General features: G+C 39.2%; 1 protein-coding gene across 3 annotated transcripts in view; it reads left to right on the plus strand.

Moving 5' to 3' along the window:
• MICU1 (mitochondrial calcium uptake 1) overlaps nucleotides 1-16,985 on the plus strand; it is a 166,551-nt gene that overhangs the window by 76,907 nt on the left and 72,659 nt on the right. For all 3 annotated transcript variants that reach the window (XM_034425988.3, XM_034425984.2, XM_087871778.1), the window contains 2 exons: nucleotides 730-844; nucleotides 16,319-16,401. In XM_034425988.3, coding sequence (XP_034281879.2) covers nucleotides 730-844; nucleotides 16,319-16,401 — 198 coding nt within the window. The remainder of the gene's footprint in view (nucleotides 1-729; nucleotides 845-16,318; nucleotides 16,402-16,985) is intronic.

Raw genomic sequence — 16,985 nt, forward strand, 5'->3', positions numbered from 1 at the left:
TATTTTCATTAGCGGAATCATTTCCCAGTCCTGCCATTAAAAAGAGTTTTTGCATTATGTATGCCTCGCCAAAAATCATAGCCAAGAGAAATCCTTTAAATCACGTCTGCAAAGCTTCAAAGCTAGTTGCAGTTTTGCAGTTTTAGAAAATATGTGGTACTATTAATTCTGGTTTCCTGAAATGTTCATATAGCATAGTGCAACACTGCTATTAAATTCAAGTACTGTAACCTGCTTCCTATTTCATAATCAAATTAAGAGATGGGCAGTATTTTATTTGTGCATAGAAGTATAAAAGCTCTCCAAATCAACCATCAATAAATTCTATCTGGTCACTATGTATTAAAAATGGCAACATGGAAACTTTAAAATGCCTACTAAGTTAGAAGGAAACAAGGCATATTTTGATTTGCCTTGGATTGAAAATGTTAATAACACGATCCTAGCCTGCTCCCTTAGAAATAATTCCTGTATTCAAAAGGATTTAGACTCAAATAAGGAGTGAAATGTATGTAAAAATATAGATAGAAGAGAACTTGGTTTTAATATTTTAACCCCCAAAAGCCCACCTGACAGATTTAAAGGCTGGAAAGGTATCTGAATGGTAATAGAAGGGATTTAGAAAATGAATAATGGCAATAATAATAGAGTATTAAAGCTGCGGTCTGTTATTAATTAAGTCTATTTTTCCTCTCTTGGGATTGTGGTATTCATAATCTTTTCAAATAGAGAATTTCCCAGGAACGTGAGAAGTTTGCAGATGAAGACAGCATCTTTTATGCCCTTGGAGAATGTGGCTTGATTTCCTTTTCTGATTATATCTTCCTCACAACAGTCCTGTCAAGTAAGTACATGTTTTTATTCTATACTGTTTCCATTTTAGTTTTTTTTTTCTTCTAAATACAGAAAAACAGAGTTAAACACCTTCGGCATTGACAAAATCACCATCAGTCAATTGCAAAAGGCAGCTTTGCTTGGAACAGCTTACATTCTGCGACAATTACCTCAATGATTAAACAGTATCTGCCTACCCCAAGTCCTTGGGAAGGACTTGATGGGTGGATAAAAATGTCAAATGCAGTTTAGACATCTGGCTGATTGTGCAATGCGCCATAACAACAATGTTTTTTTGTGATTTGATCATACTCACAGTTGTTGTCAATGTGCATTCAACTCTCCATTTTTAGATGATTTCTTTGGGTCCCATTTGCAGTTGATGTATATCAGAAATGAACAAATTCTTTTCTTCTTTCTCTTGGAAACATTCCTGTTTTATCAATTTTGGATTTGGCTTCAGTCCTCTGTCATTTATCTTGCTGTAGAAAGAGCAGCACTAATTCGGTCTTGTTGAGAGTATTCTGTCTTGTTTCTCTATCTTGTTCTAAGTCATTTGGCTTGGAAAACTCCACATATTCTGCATTTGGCCCCCGTGAGAGAGGGAAAAAATTATATGTGCATCATTAAATTCTCTATCTGGAAAGTTTTGAAATCTCACAAAACTTGTATGGGAATTAAAATTCAGAGCACATCAGCTCCATATGTACTAAATGTTATATTCACCATAGTTTCCAACAGAATCCTACCAAATCGAGCATTTTTGTTCTGTCATTGAATTGTGGCCTTTCCTGCCGGTGTACCAGTTTGCTACATAAGAGCTAACTTTACATGTTTGAATGGGGAGGTGAGACTTACCGTATTTCCCCGAAAATAAGACCATGTCTTATATTAATTTTTGCTCCAAAAGACGCATTAGGGCTTATTTTCCAATTAGGTCTTATTTTCAGGAAAATGTATGGTAAATGCATCTGTCTGGCTGACGATCGTAACTGGGGCTTATTTTTGGGGTAAGGCTTAATATTACAAGCACCCTGAAAAATCATGCTATGGCTTATTTTCTGGTTAGGTCTTATTTTCGGGAAAACACGGCAGTTGAAGCCTTTTGTTCCTCCCTTCCCAGTTGCTGATCAAACAAGTAGAATGTTGTGATGCCCAAAGGATTGAGATAGTGAGTCCAGAAGACAACAAGGGCATTGCTGGTCAGCTATATTTATCCTAGAAAACAATTGTGTACGTAGCTGAGAGAATTTACCGTCTTTTACAGAAACACACACCTTGCACAAAGAGAATAATAATCTGTCTGCAAATGTTTTTGTTTTGAAAATAACCAATTTGGCCAGGTAAGTAGTCTGTTGGCAAGAAGAAGCAATACTATAAATATGAAATGTTTTTCCCATTTTCTGCTGTGCACATGTATTATTAGGTCTCATTTTCAGAATAGCACAACTGAAAGAAGCTGAGGCATCAGAACAGCCATTCCCATGTTAGGTATAATTACAGATTGCATGGCTATAGAGACTAATTTGATTCTGAACTTAATAATTGCAGCAAGACTCTTGGTGGCGCAGTACTGGAAGAAGGAATATTTACCTACTATTCAAGAATGGACATTAAAAGTAGTAAATTTAGCAGAAATGGCAAAAATTTCAGCATATCTAAAGGACCATTCAAATGAGAAATATATGTTAGAATGGAGAAGATGGATTGATTATATTCAAGGCAAATATCGGAGAGGAAAATGCTTGTTCCTCCAGTAAAATCTTTGTTGTGGAATTAAGAGTTTAAAGATATGACCTGCAGCACGCCAAGTTCTTTTATATCTTTACGAGAACGAGTTGATCTTTTCCATACATTTTTTAAAAAAATATAAAGTTGCCTAATGAATTCAGCAGCCTCAAGGCTTTTGATGGTTCTGCTACTCTTTGCTCTTCTATGATTATAAAATGTTGGGACTAGCTGAGCTTCTGATATCATAGAACCTTCATAAACAGCTATCCGATCAGACTGAACATGTCACATAGTACAAAAAGTTCCTGCAGTTGAGATATCGATCCCACTCAGAATGACATCTTCTTTGAGTTGTGTAGATTGTGGACATCCTAACGCATGCCATTTAAATGAAGAACTGTCAGGGCAGTGGAGTATGAGGAAAGTAGAAGAAAGGGACAACAGAAAGATTAGTCTTTTTATACCTTAGCAAATGGTTAAGGTATAAAAGACACAGTGGCTCAGTGGCTAAGACACTGAGCTTGTCGATCAAAAGGTCAACAGTTCAGCAGTTCGAATCCCTACTGCCATGTAATAGGGTGAACTCTTGTTACTTGTCCCAGCTTCTGCCAACCTAGCAATTCGAAAGCACGTAAAAAATGCAAGTAGAAAAATAGGGGTCACCTTTGGTAGGAAGGTAACAGAGTTCCGTGCGCCTTTGGCGTTTAGTAATGCTGGCCACATGACCACAGACGTCTTCGGACAGCACTGGCTCTTCAGCTTTGAACGGAGATGAGCACCGCCCCCTAGAGTTGGGAACGACTGGCATATATGTGCGAGGGGAACCTTTACCTTTAAATGGTTAAGTGTGTTGCTAACTCATATTTATTAAAATGCGTTGAGTGCAATTTGTTCTCAGGCATCTCCTATATTGGTAAGAGTCTGTGGGCAATGATTTGCAGACAAGGATGTACTTGACAGTATTCACTGTACAATAATGCAAATTCTTCATGATTGTACCCTTGGGCAACTAAGCGCTACGTTTAATCAATGTTATTTGATTAAAGTTACTTGCATTTACAGGGAGTAATCAATTCTGTTCACTTTCCTGATAAGGCCATATGCCAGTTATCAGAAAAGTGTAATTACTAGAAGCATTCTCACATACCTAGAGTTAGAAAGTGAGAGAAAATTATGGCCTATTGTGTGCAGTAGAAGAATATAGCCTTCATTGTCCAAGACTGCAATAATAATTACTGGATTGCAAGGGATACCTGGAATCCAGGCCAGCTTCTCTTTATTTTTTGCTTAATTTAAATCACAATACAATTACTTCTTCTTTGGAATTTGAAGATAATTATATTCTCCATCCTTGTCATTCCCTTTTGAAGATTGCTTTTATCTGTTGTCTTGATATTTTCTTGTTCCTCCTTTGCTGTGCTGGTGTTAAATTATCTGCCTATTTCAAGTGTAGATGTTTTGCTACTGAGAGAGATATTGTACGAATTGCTTTTGGTGTGCTCACCTGCTACCTTAAGCATGGACTGGACATGAAATCAGAATCTGCACATTGTTTTCATTCCTTGGCTCTTATTCTTTGGTCCTGAGCTGTAATAGCCCCTTTGTTTTCTTCCTCCAATAAAATAATCTGTTACTGCTTTTAGTGAATTTAACTATGAAGGACAAGAACAGAATAAATTTACCTTTATTGGAACATTGAATACTAATGAGCTATTTGTATGCAGTCATAATTGCAGCTATTAGTTTGGTTATATAAACAAAATGCAGCGGAAGGAACTCACACTTTAACACTGCAATCAAATTGAAGATAAGAAAAATTAACTTGATACAGACATGCAGGAACTATTGCCTAGGCCTATGGCACGTGTGCCAGAGGTGGCACGCAGAGCCCTCTATGTGGGCACATGCCGGAGTGCTGGAAAACGGCCCAGAAAATGGCCGGGAAAACAGCCCAAAAAACGGCCAAAAAACCGGCATGCGCGCACTGGCCAGCTGGTATTTGGGTTTCCGGTGCTCCGGGGCGCACACATGCACACACTTGTACGCGTGTTCCGGTTTGGCACTCAGCCCCAAAAAGGTTTGCCATCACTGGTCTAGGCAAGAGGGGCGGAATTGCAAAATAGCTAGATAACATTTTGGAGCAGTTCAGACAAACACCTCCATAAGAAGGAAGAGCAGGTACGCATAATCAGACTTGCAAGATTCTGTTATAATAATCAATCTCAATAAAAAGTAATTTTGGCCTTCCTTTGGAGTTGATTGCCTGGTCTGATCTATCTATGTAGTGGAGCTAACAGATGGACTTACCTGGGTGTGAGAACTTAGTGGTTGTTCCTCCTGAGTAGAGTGCCCTGGGAGGGATTTCTATTCTATTTGCCTAATGGAATCTTCTATGTAAACATAGAACATTTGTGACCATAAGTAGTGAAACACTTCCTCTGTAAGCAACATGGAAAATGCAACCTCATTGAAATTCAGTTAGTTGAAATCTGTACTTGTCTGTGGAGATTCTCAGTCATCCAGGTCCTGGTTATCCCAAAAGTGCTTTTTTCAAGAGGCAACTGGACTTTATTTTTATTTATTTATTTATTTATTTATTTATTTATTTATTTATTTATTTATCTATTTATTTATTATTGCGATTTATATGCCGCCATTCTCCCGAGGGACTCAGGGCAGCTTACAAAAACAATATCCAATACAATTCACAATAAAATTAAAATCAACAACCCAATTAAAACAATTTAAAATTATAACAATGTACACCCATAACGGATCAGTTAAGTTGACGAAAGAGCCACGTCTTCAACTCACGACGGAAGGAAAGGAGGTCGGGGGCTGTCCTGAGCTCGGTGGGCAAATCATTCCAGAGGGTCGGGGCTCCCACAGAGAACGCTCTCCTCCTGGGGGCCGTCAGCCGACATTGTTTGGCTGAAGGCTGAAGACATTTCGCTTCGCATCCAAGAAGCTTCTTCGGTTCTAAACTGAAGAAGCTTCTTGGATGAAAAATGAAATGTCTTCAAGAAAAAACAAAGAAAGTCCAGTTGCCTCTTGAAAAAGCACCGTTGGGAGCTCTATACTTGTAACCAGTGGTGGGATTCAAATAATTTAACAACCGGTTCTCTGCCCTAATAACCGGCTGGGTGAGTGTAGCCATGGGGGGGCATGGCCAGGGTATGTGACGGGCAGCACTTGGCCTCCTGCAGCCCCCATGGAGCAAAAATGGGCCGTGGGGGGGAAGCACTGCCCCCCCATGCCCCGTTTTGGGCCTAGTAGGTCTTCTTGCAACCTCCTGGGAGTGAAAACGGGCCACGGGCGAGGCACACCACACATATCTGTGCCCCGTTTTGGGCCTAGTAGGTCTCCCTGCACTTACCTGGGAGCCAAAATGGGACGCATGGGGACTCCTGGAAGAGGAAGGAAGGGGCAGTGTGGGCCAGCCAGAAATTTAATTACCAGTTCACCCTAACTGACCTGAACCGGCTGAATCCCACCACTGCTTGTAACTGATTTGAAGTATTAAATGTCCCAACATAGATGTTCAATGTAATCTTCGCCTCTCCTTCGTGCTGCGGAATATCATCTTGTCTCCTTCCATTGTATACCACCAGCTCATGATTTATATTTTTGAAAGTTCCAGTAGGCCTTCTATAAATGACTATCCTATAGAGAAGAGTTTTAAAACATTTGCATAATTAGCCCAAGAAAATGAGTTCTGGTTATTCTTTTTGTTACTTCTGCAGTGTTTACGGTTGGCCAGGTCTCAGATAAAATCATATCCCTTTTACAAGCAAGGAGCTGTTTGCATACTGCATAGAAAATGAAGTCTGCTACCATATTTTATTCATAAGTAACTTACTGCTCTCGAGCAGTCTGTTTCCCTAATTCGCTCTGTGCATCTTATACATTTATTTTTTTCCCCAAAAGACATGATATAATATTTTAAATTGTGTCAGTGTTTCCTGTCTTCTATTAAAATGTTAGGGCAAAACAGCATAGAGGACTTTGCAGTGATCTTCATCTCTTTCTCCACTGTTCATTTTTTTCTGCACATTTTGAATTTCCTTAGTGGGGAGACACAAGGTTAAGGGAAACGAGCTGACTTTGCTTTTCTTTTTCTTTTTGTCTGTACGTTGGAAGAAATTGCATTTGGGCAGCTTCTTGGAAACATGGCAGTGAAAAACAGAATAAAAATCCCGTTTATTGTTTGTTTGTTTTTTTAAAAAGTGATCCTGATTTTTTGTTTTAATAGTACTTGTTTATTAATCACATTTATTTTAAAAAAATATTCTATTTATTTATTTTATTAGTAATAGCTGGGATTTTTTTATGCTGTGGCACCTCACAAAGTAAAACACAACCAATATAATACAGGTAGTCCTTGACTTACGACCACAATGGAGGCCAAAAATTCTGTTGTTAAGTGAGACATTTGTTAAGTGAGTTTTTGCCCCATTTTATGACCTTTCTTGTCTCAGTTCTTAAGAGATTCACTGCAGTTGTTAAGTTAGTAACATGGTTGTTAAGTGAATCTGGCTTCCCCATTGACTTTGCTTGTCAGAAGGTCGCAAAAGGGGATCACGTGACCTTGGGATACAGCAGCGGTCATAAATATGAATCAGTTCACATAACAATGGGGATTCTGCGAAGGTTGTAACTGTGAAAAATGGTCATAAGTCACTTTATTTCTGTATCCTTGTAACTTCAAACAGTCAGTAAATGGACTGTTACAAGTTGAGGGCTATATAGTGGTTAAATTGTTGGATTAAAAACAGGGAGTCCCTTACTCATCACTTAGGCAGAGAAGCCAGATGGTGATTAGGTCACTCACATTCTCTGCATCCTAAATTAGACCCCTCACATCCTGGACATAAACTGTTTCAACTCCTACCCTCAAAACAACGCTATAGAGCACTGCACACCAGAACAACTAGACACAAGAACAGTTTTTTGTGTTTGGTGAATTGGATTGTGTTTTTGCACACATGGAAAACTGGACTTGTATAGTTTAATCTCTTTCATGGGTAGAAGTACAGACTGAGCTTGTAAGGATGAGTAAAGACAAACGTCTTTGCTCTTAATTCAGAGCCAATCCCATCAGAGCCAGTCCAATTCTTAAATTATTTATACTGAAGGAGAACTATCCTATGGGGATTTGAGTGGGAGAAGAAGACGAATAAAGACTTAACTCCTACTTGATTGATTTTGAGCCATTAAGTCATTTTTGACTCCTGGCAACCACACTTTTCTCCATGATGACCTATCTTTAATCTGTTCTTTCAAACCTCCCAAGGACACACTCATCACTGTTTTAACTGAGTCCATCTACTTTGCTGCTGGTCATCTTTGTCTTCTCTTTCTGTCCACCTTTCCCAACATCAAAGCCCAGTAGTGAGTTGCTACAGGTACACAGCGGTTTGGGCGAACCGGTACCACCAACGATCACCTCGTAGCAAACTGGTTGCCCCCAATGTTCAGATTGGCCTACCTGCCCGCCCGGGCTCCTTTTTTTACCTTTTATCTTCTCATCTGATTAGCACGGCAGAGTGGATTGCCGCGCGAATCATCTGTGCTCTCCCTAGTAGAAACGCGGAAGTGGAAAGTTTTTGTATATTGCGCATGCATGCACAGCACACGTTTGGTGTGTGCGCACACGAAGCTCAAAGCGCGCACACAAAGTGCGTGATCAGCGAACCAGTAGTAAAACCAGGAGGAACCCACCACTGTCAGAGCCTTTTCCAAAGAGTGAGGTCTTTGCACACTGTGTCTGAAATAATTTAAGCCTGGCCATTTGTGCCTCAAGTGAGAATTCTAGATTGAAATTCCTACTTATCTAGACTCATCTGTTACCGTCAACTATTAAACAGAGCTCTGTGCCTGTTTAAATTTGGAAGGAAAAAAATTATATTCATTGCGCTTTCATATCCTATTTAGTTGCAGTTGGAGCAAATTAAACCATTCTGTGAGGATCTTTTTATGTATGTCAGTCATTAGCATGTTATTTTATGCCACAAATTAGAATGCTTTTCTTATAAGAATAATAGCTTTGGCTGAATTGAAAACTGTTTTTTCCTCCATACCTTCAAAAATTAGCCACAGAGAGATTTCAGTAACATCTGCCATCCACTGTTTAGTATTTACTAGCAATATGCTTCATACAGTTTGCCAAATCTCCGGCTGAGATAGTTGGAGATTTGGAACTGGCAATAATTGTGGGTCAGGAGCAATCATATTGTAAAGCAGAAGTGTCAAACTCAATTTCATTGAGGGCCGCATCAGGGTTGTGTTTGACCTTGGGGGGACCGGGGTGTATGGCCAGGGGGCGTGGCCAGCTCAACGTCACTCATATTCGGAGGTGTTCGAGCAATCTGCCAGTGAAAATGGGCTCCTGAGCTCCGTTTTCGACTACAACAGCCTCCTGCAACCCTCTGCCAGCAAAAACAGAGCTCGGGAGGACCGCGTGCGACCCTCCCAAGCTCCATTTTTGCTGGGAGGTACCGTGGGCTGGTTCTTCACTGTTTCCAGGGCAGCCTCATAGGCCAGATCTAAGTACCCCGTGGGACAGGTCTGGCTCCTGGGCCTTGAGTTTGACACTAGGTTTGGTACCTAATTTTGGTAATGAAACGTCTGCAAGACACAAGTTACAGTATAAAGAAGAAAAGTAAAACGTAGAAAAAATGAGATATACAAAAATTATCACCATAGAAAAAACGAGATATACAAAAATTATCACCATGTCAGTTAATAGTTGGGTAACCTTTAGTATGAATTACGGCCTTACAACATCTTCCCATGGAGTGAACCAAGTCTGTTAGTTCTGCAGCTGTTATAATGTGAAACCAGGATTGAATGATTACTTCTATTAACTGGGTTTTATTGCTGGGTCGCTTCTGACTAACAAGTTTCTATAGTTGGCTCCATAGATTTTCAGTTGGGTTAAGGTCTGGGCTAATTCCCAGGCCATTCCAGCAGTGGGATATGATTATCTTAAAACTCCAAAAAAAAAGTGGTGTTATTAGCCATCAAACCTTAAAAATACACTTTTCCCAAAAGGTTTCCACAATTTTGGCCACTACTGTATTTACGTTAAGATGTATCAACCACATTCTCAATAGAATTTGCATATGAAATCATTGCATTTCATCTCATCAACTTCAAATCAAGAGAAAGATGTTTCCTTTCCCACTGCAAACACCAGGAGTAGTAAAGAATTCGGATTTCTTACTCGGTTTTCCTTGAAACCTTCAAGAACTCCCTTCTGTTCCACTCCCAACCAAATAAGTACTAGTACTGTTTCATATGTGTCTTTGAGGCAGGGTTAAGCTCAGTAGATTAAATTTGTAAATACTACAGTATGCTAGAAAAGATAATGTCAGGCACAAAAAATCTGGACCTTTGTAAGGTTGCAGTATAGAAGATTTATTCAAGCCTATGCACAAGGATCTGCTCAACTCAAGTTCATTGCTAATGTGCTGCCAGATAAGGATCTGCTGAAGATTGAAGTTGGAGCATTTTGGGAACGCAAGGATTCTAACTGATGATGTGTTTAACTCCACCACCACCACCCCGCTCTTCTCCTACAGATAGTATTTTACAGATTTAGATGATCTCAATTTTTTTCCCTTCAAGTTACGTGCATGGGATATGCTCTGTGTACAGCTAAAGATGCACTTAGCTATTGTACTAGGAAATACATGGCACCTGCCCAATAATATAAGTAGTCGAGAATTCACTCAACCTTCAGCTACATAAATTTTTATATGTGACCTCCTAGAGATGCCTGGCAAAAGCACTTTCCATATTTATTCATCTAATCTTCGTGTTACGGAGACAGGAATAAATCTCCATTGCCATGAATTCTCACTGAAAATTGAACATAGCCCTTTGAGCATTAGCTTAGCTCTGCTGTAAAGGAATGCAGCAATATTGTTGTTATAGCAAGGTACTTAATATCTCATGGTTGTAGAGTCATGATAAATAATCCACACGGCTCCTAGATATGTTTGTGTTAGAGAGACAGTATGTATTTTCAAGCACATATCTCTAGCTATTTTAAATTCCCCTACCTTCCCTGATTGCTTTTTTTTTTTTTTTTAATTTGATTTATATGCCGCCCTTCTCCGGAGACTCAGGGCGGCTTACAATGTGCTCAGCAATAGCCTTCATTCTTTTGTATATTTATACAAAGTCAGCTTATTGCCCCCACAACTGGGTCCTCAATTTACCTACCTTAGAAAGGATGGACGGCTGAGTCAACCTTGATCCTTGGCGAGATTCGAACCTGCAGTAATTGCAGGCAGCTGGTCTTAATAACCGGCTTAATAACAGGGTGCCTTAGACCACTGTACTACCAAGGGCCTTTTATCCTGGCTATCCTGCCCTTTCCTATTTCTTGCACATTTACAACACAATGCCATTTTTATCTTCTGTGGAAGGAATACTATTGTCCCATGAATAAATATTTTAATGGCAGAAGACTCTAACATGAGACAGAGATGAAATCTGTTATTTATCAATTTGTACAAAACATTTTTCTGTATTCTGGAATGCTTTCTTAACTCCCTTTGTATAATTTGGTATATAGGTAATCCTTGATTTAGGACCACAATTTCTGTTGCTAAACAAGGCATTGTTAAGTGAATTTTGCCTCACTTTACGACCTTTCTTGCCACAGTTGTTAAGTGAATCACTTCAGTTATTAAGTTAGTAACACGGTTGTTAAGTGAATCTGACTTTCCCATTGAGTTTGCTTGTCAGAAGGTCACAAAAGAGGATCACATGTCCCTGGGACTCTGCAACTGTCATAAACATGAGTGAGTTGCCAAGCATCTTATTTCTGATCACGTGACCATGATCATAAATGTAAAAAATGGTCATAAGTCACTTTTTCCAGTGCCGTTGTAATGTCGAACACTCACTAAACGAACTGTCGTAACTCAAGGATGATCTGTACTTTCCTCTAATGCCACATTAGGAATCTGGTTTTTTTTTTCTTTTATGGAAGAAAAAGTCATGTATTTCTGCCTACAATGATCAAGATATTTACTCCCTCAGATTTTAATGGTTTAGATCAAATATTTATTTATTTATTTGTTAGATAGTTACCGTGCTTCTCTGATTATAGCTGAACTATTTAATGTTCAAAGGTGCTTTTTCCAAAACGCAATTGCACTTTCTTGGTTTGTTTGTTTGGTTTTTTTTTCTTTGAAAACATTTCACTTCTCATCCAAGAAGCTTCTTCAGTTCTTCTTGGCTGAGAAGCGAAACATTTTCAAAACAAAAACAAAAACAAGAAAGTCCAATTGCCTTTTGGAAAAAAGCACATTTGGGACAACCATAACTTGGATGATTGAGAATATCCATAGACATAATTCCCAAATGGTAGTATCACATGTAAAGAAATAATGGATGGGAGATCTAAAGTCAGTCCATCAGAGGTCTCATAATGGAGACATCCTAGGGAGGTTCCTACGTTTACTGTTATAAAACAAGGAAAGTAAAATCATAGTCTGGTTGATATACTGCATGCAAACCTTGAAAAGGATATAAGAGCCTTTGGACTTTAAACAAATAGTAATATATCTGAACATACCTAAATCTCAAATGTATCTTAGTTTAATTTCCTTAGAAGCCCTGAGAACAGAAGTTCTGTAATGCAAATATATGGTGTCTGTTGGCAGGGAAAATCCTTTGAGGGTTCTCTGTATTATCGCAACCTGTATTTCCTTGAATGCTCTGGGGAAGCTATGACAATTGTTTGGTAATAGGATACTAGAAATGGAACCAGCATTAAACATTTCGGGGAAAGCCATATATTTCTTATTCCACGCTGGCTTCTACTGCATATGAATGAATATTGTGCTGCGTTCGCATCTTTGAATTCCAACAGCGTCTGAAGATGCATATTCCCACAGGGAGATATATTTCCTGTTCCCTCCCAATAAGAGGAAAGAATTAGAGAAAAAAAGCCACCCTATATTATAAGCAGAATAATTATAGTGTCCGATTTCGCATATAATGTATTAATTGGGGAGGGGAGAACAAGACAGAAAGTAGTATGATTAATAGTATAATGAGGGGCATCTAAGGAAAACATCTCAGTTCATTTAAATTCTTTTTAAGGTTTCGGAGGCCTAATGTTCCCATTCTGCGGCACAAGATGAGAATATTAAGACTTTTGCAAGGACGTCTGCTATAAACAGCATTCTCAGTTTAGTTCTTATTGCAGAATAGTATAGTTTTGCTAAAATTCCATTTAGACGTCTTTTTGATGAGCACCAGAAATTGTTACGAGGCTCAGAGGCTGTGCCTCTAGGCAGTTCTCACGTGTAGAGAATATGAAGGGCTTGAGTTTAAAGGCAAATATACTCCATATTGTTCTCTCATGATTGACGTGGGAAGTGTATTGAACCGATTCTTTTCATGTTTTATGTAAAATATTAATGAGACATCGGGGACTGGAAGTGTAGTCACTCAAAAGATGGAGAGGCTGTTTCAAAGTATAGGTAGTCCTCAATTTACAACAGTTCGTTTAGCAACCATTCAAAGTTAAAACAGCATTGGAAAAAAATGACTTGTGGCCATTTTTCACGCTTCCAACCATTGCAGCATTCCCATGGTCATGTGATCAAAATTCAAATCAGGGGTGAAATCCAGCAGATTCTGACAGGTTCTGGAGAACCAGTAGTGGAAATTTTGAGTAGTTCGGAAAACTGGCAAATATCACCTCTAGTTGGCCCCAGTGTGGGGTGGGAATGGAGATTTTGCAATATCCTGCCCCCAGGAGTGAGGAGGGAATAGGGATTTTGCAATATCCTTCCCCTGGAGGGGGGTGGGAATGGAGATTTTGCAGTATCCTTCCCCTGCCATGCCCACCAAGCCACGCCCACAGAACCGGTAGTAAAAAAAATTGGATTTCACCACTGATTCAAATGCTTGGCAACTGATTCATATTTACATTTTACCTGGTTCATGATCAGCTTTTGAAAACCTCTGTCAAGCAAAGTCAACGGGGAAGCCAGATTCACTTAACAACCATGTCACTAATATGCAGTGAATCACTTAACAGCTGTGGCAAGAAAGATCATACAATGGGGTTAAATTCACTTAAGAAATGTCTTGCTTAGAGACAAAATTTTTAGGCTCAATTGTGGTCGTATGTCGAGGATTACCTGTAATTGCTCTTACAGTAAGGTGAACTTTGTCATTCTTCGCTATTCCTGAAGGTGAATAATGTCTAATTAGCTTGAGGGCAAGGTGGGACATCTTGTGGAAACTATTGGAATGGAGTGTTGAGTGCATGAAAACAAACCAGCCTTACCACCTCCACAGAATGAGTCGACAAAAATCACACGGCACTCAAATGAAATTCTCATATAATGTAATTGACGTAAATAAACAAGTGATGTAAATAAACAATTGAACTAATGGCTGAGTTTTATTTGACCCCTAAACCCAAGATGTGGTGGGACAACAGTTATGAAAAGACTTGGTATGGAAATACAGATAACAGCCTCTCTTCAAAATTAAGTAGCAAACAGATATTACTGGACACAAAGCTTTCTTCTGAGTCATTCCCTGGCGAAAAGTGCCATAATATGGATATTACAGAGATACTTCTTTGGTACAGTAATTATTGCAGCTCCTAGATTTTAGTTAATATTTTCCTGAGTGCTTAAAACAATGGAGAAGAGGGAAAAAAGATTTATTAACTGCCCTAGATCAAAGATGTCAGCATGAATAGGCTAGGCCGGGCAATGATGCTAAAACCTCATTTTCTGCATATTCAGAAAATGCCTAACTTGACTCTGCTGGTGTATCACACAGATACAGACACAGACACATACACACCAGAGGTGGGTTTCAGCAGGTTCTGACCAGTTCTGGAGAACCGGTAGCGGAAATTTTGAGTAGTTCGGAGAACTGGTAGTAAAAATTCTGACTAGCCTGCCCCCATCTATTCTCTGCCTCCCAAGTCCCAGCTGATAGGGAGGAAATGGGGATTTTGCAGTATCCTTCCCCCCGGAGTGGGTGGGAATGCAGATTTTACAGTATCCTTCCCCTGCCACGCCCACCAAGCCATGTCACACCCACCAAGCCACACCCACAGAACTGGTAGAAATTTTTTTTGAAACCCACCACTGATATACACACACACACATACACACAAACAAAAGAGAATTCTTTACATATTGGTTTGTTTTCTTAAAAATAATACAGTCTAATTGTGCGGTAACAGGTATTATATAGAGAAATACCAAATAATTACAAAATGGAAACAAACTTATTTTTTGAGCTTGCACGATTTCCAGAAAGTCCAGTGGTTGTGCAAGAAGATCCCCCCCCATTCTCACATAGCTTCTGCAGCCCCCCAAAATCACATAAGAATGGGGTGTGTTTTTGAGAATACAGTCATACCTCAGCCCTCAACTGTTGCAACACCCGTCAAATTCAGTTCTCGACAGATTTTGAAGTAGAAATCTTGTCCAAGCGCTTGTCTTTCTCCTGGTAGTCGACGCCCAAGGAAGAACTTACTGATATCGGCTGCTTTGTGATTCTCTCTTTCTTCTGGCCAAAATAGTGACATGTAGTAAGTCACATGGTTTTCTTAGTACTCATTGGTTTTAGTATTTGTTGCGTCTTCTGGAATGAATTTCCATTGAATACCAAGATACCACTGTGGTTGTCAGATATTGATGAATGTTGACATGTCAGCCAAAATATTGTAGTGTATCACTTTTGACATGCAAGTCATCAGTTTGCCATCACTGGAATAAGGTGTGGGTCCACCAATATATGTTTAGAAGCTGGAGGTATAACCTGTCCTTCATCTTCCTATAACTTTTGTTACAGTTTTGTTATGAGCCGCGGTGGCGCAGTGGTTAGAATGCAGTACTGCAGGCTACTTCTGCTGACTGCTAGCTGCCAGCAGTTCGATTCTCACCGGCTCGAGGTTGACTCAGCCTTCCATCCTTCCGAGGTTGGTAAAATGAGGACCCAGATTGTTGGAGGCAATATGCTAACTCTCTAAACCATTTAGAGAAGGCTATAAAGCACTGTGAAGTGGTATATAAGTCTAAGTGCTATTGCTACTAAGGCCACAATATTTAATAAGAAGTAACTCCAAATGAAAACAGCACAATTTGATTTCAAATAAATAGTACTTAAAATGAAATTGTCATTTGCCTGATTTTTCACACAGAATCTTCTTGTTGCAAATGGTTTAATTAAAACCTTTCATTGTCCCACTTGTTCCATCAAATTCGTCTCTGCATAAATTTATCTGTGGGCTGTCCTATAAACAACCTGCATTTAAATTCATGCTTAGATTTGAAACTTTTAGTTTAGCATTGGAGCCTCAATTTCTAATTAGGTTTTCTCTATCCTATTTCCTTAGAGAGGACAGAAATTACAGATGTTTTGTGCATAGAGCCATAAATAAAGTTATGAAACTTAATATGGACTTACTGGAGAAAAGTAGCCCTGCAGAGCTCATAATTTCAAGATATTACAGATATATTTTTTGCAAGAAAATTGCTAAAGAGGACTATTAAGATAATACATATTAACAAAGATGCAGACACAAAATCAAGAAGAAGAAAAATCCACTGGAGAAACATAAGAAATATATTGCAAAAACAAGAACAATTTAAAAAAAAGTTTTAAGCTGTAATATCACTCTTAAATCATTATTGCTGCTTTCTGATTACTCCATAATGTAATGTCTATAATATACTGGGTTTTTTTTCCCTAGCTCCTCAGAGAAACTTCGAAATTGCTTTCAAGATGTTTGATCTAAATGGCGATGGAGAAGTGGATATGGAAGAATTTGAACAGGCAAGTTTTCATTTCTTTTTTCCTTTCTGACATAATATTTAAGAAGGCGAATTTGTGCAGTTCTCTGCTGTTAAGAGTACAGTATCAGTGGTGGATTGCCCCTGGTTCGGACCGGTTCGCAAGAACCGGTAGTAAAACCAGCTCCGCCCACTGCCCTGGATGTCATCATAGGTGATCTGCACAGAAGCTTGGCGAGCGAAGCAAGTGTGCACGCACGATCCCGTTGCGAACCAGTAGTAAAGATAAGTAGAACCCATCCCTGTACTGTATGTACATAATCCATGATGGCATGTCTATATGATTCTGTCTCTATGATTCTGTCTGTATGTAAAACAGTCCTCCTTAACTTGGCGCCTTTCAAGTGTGTTAGGCTACTTCTGGCAATGCTGGCTGACAATCCCATTTTTTTCTCTTTCTCTTCCCTACCCTTTAATTTCCTCTTTCTTTTCCATCTAACTGATTTCCAGTTGTAAGTGAGCTTGCTAAATTGCCTTTGGATTGCCTGGTTGTTGTTTTTTAAGGTATTGCCCCCTTGGCTTTTTTAAAAGATACACACAGTTCCAAACAGACAGCTAACATCCTCT

Source organism: Pantherophis guttatus, chromosome 6, assembly GCF_059756535.1.
Source record: "Pantherophis guttatus breed Tessera chromosome 6, ASM5975653v1, whole genome shotgun sequence".
NCBI classification, from domain to species: domain Eukaryota; kingdom Metazoa; phylum Chordata; class Lepidosauria; order Squamata; family Colubridae; genus Pantherophis; species Pantherophis guttatus.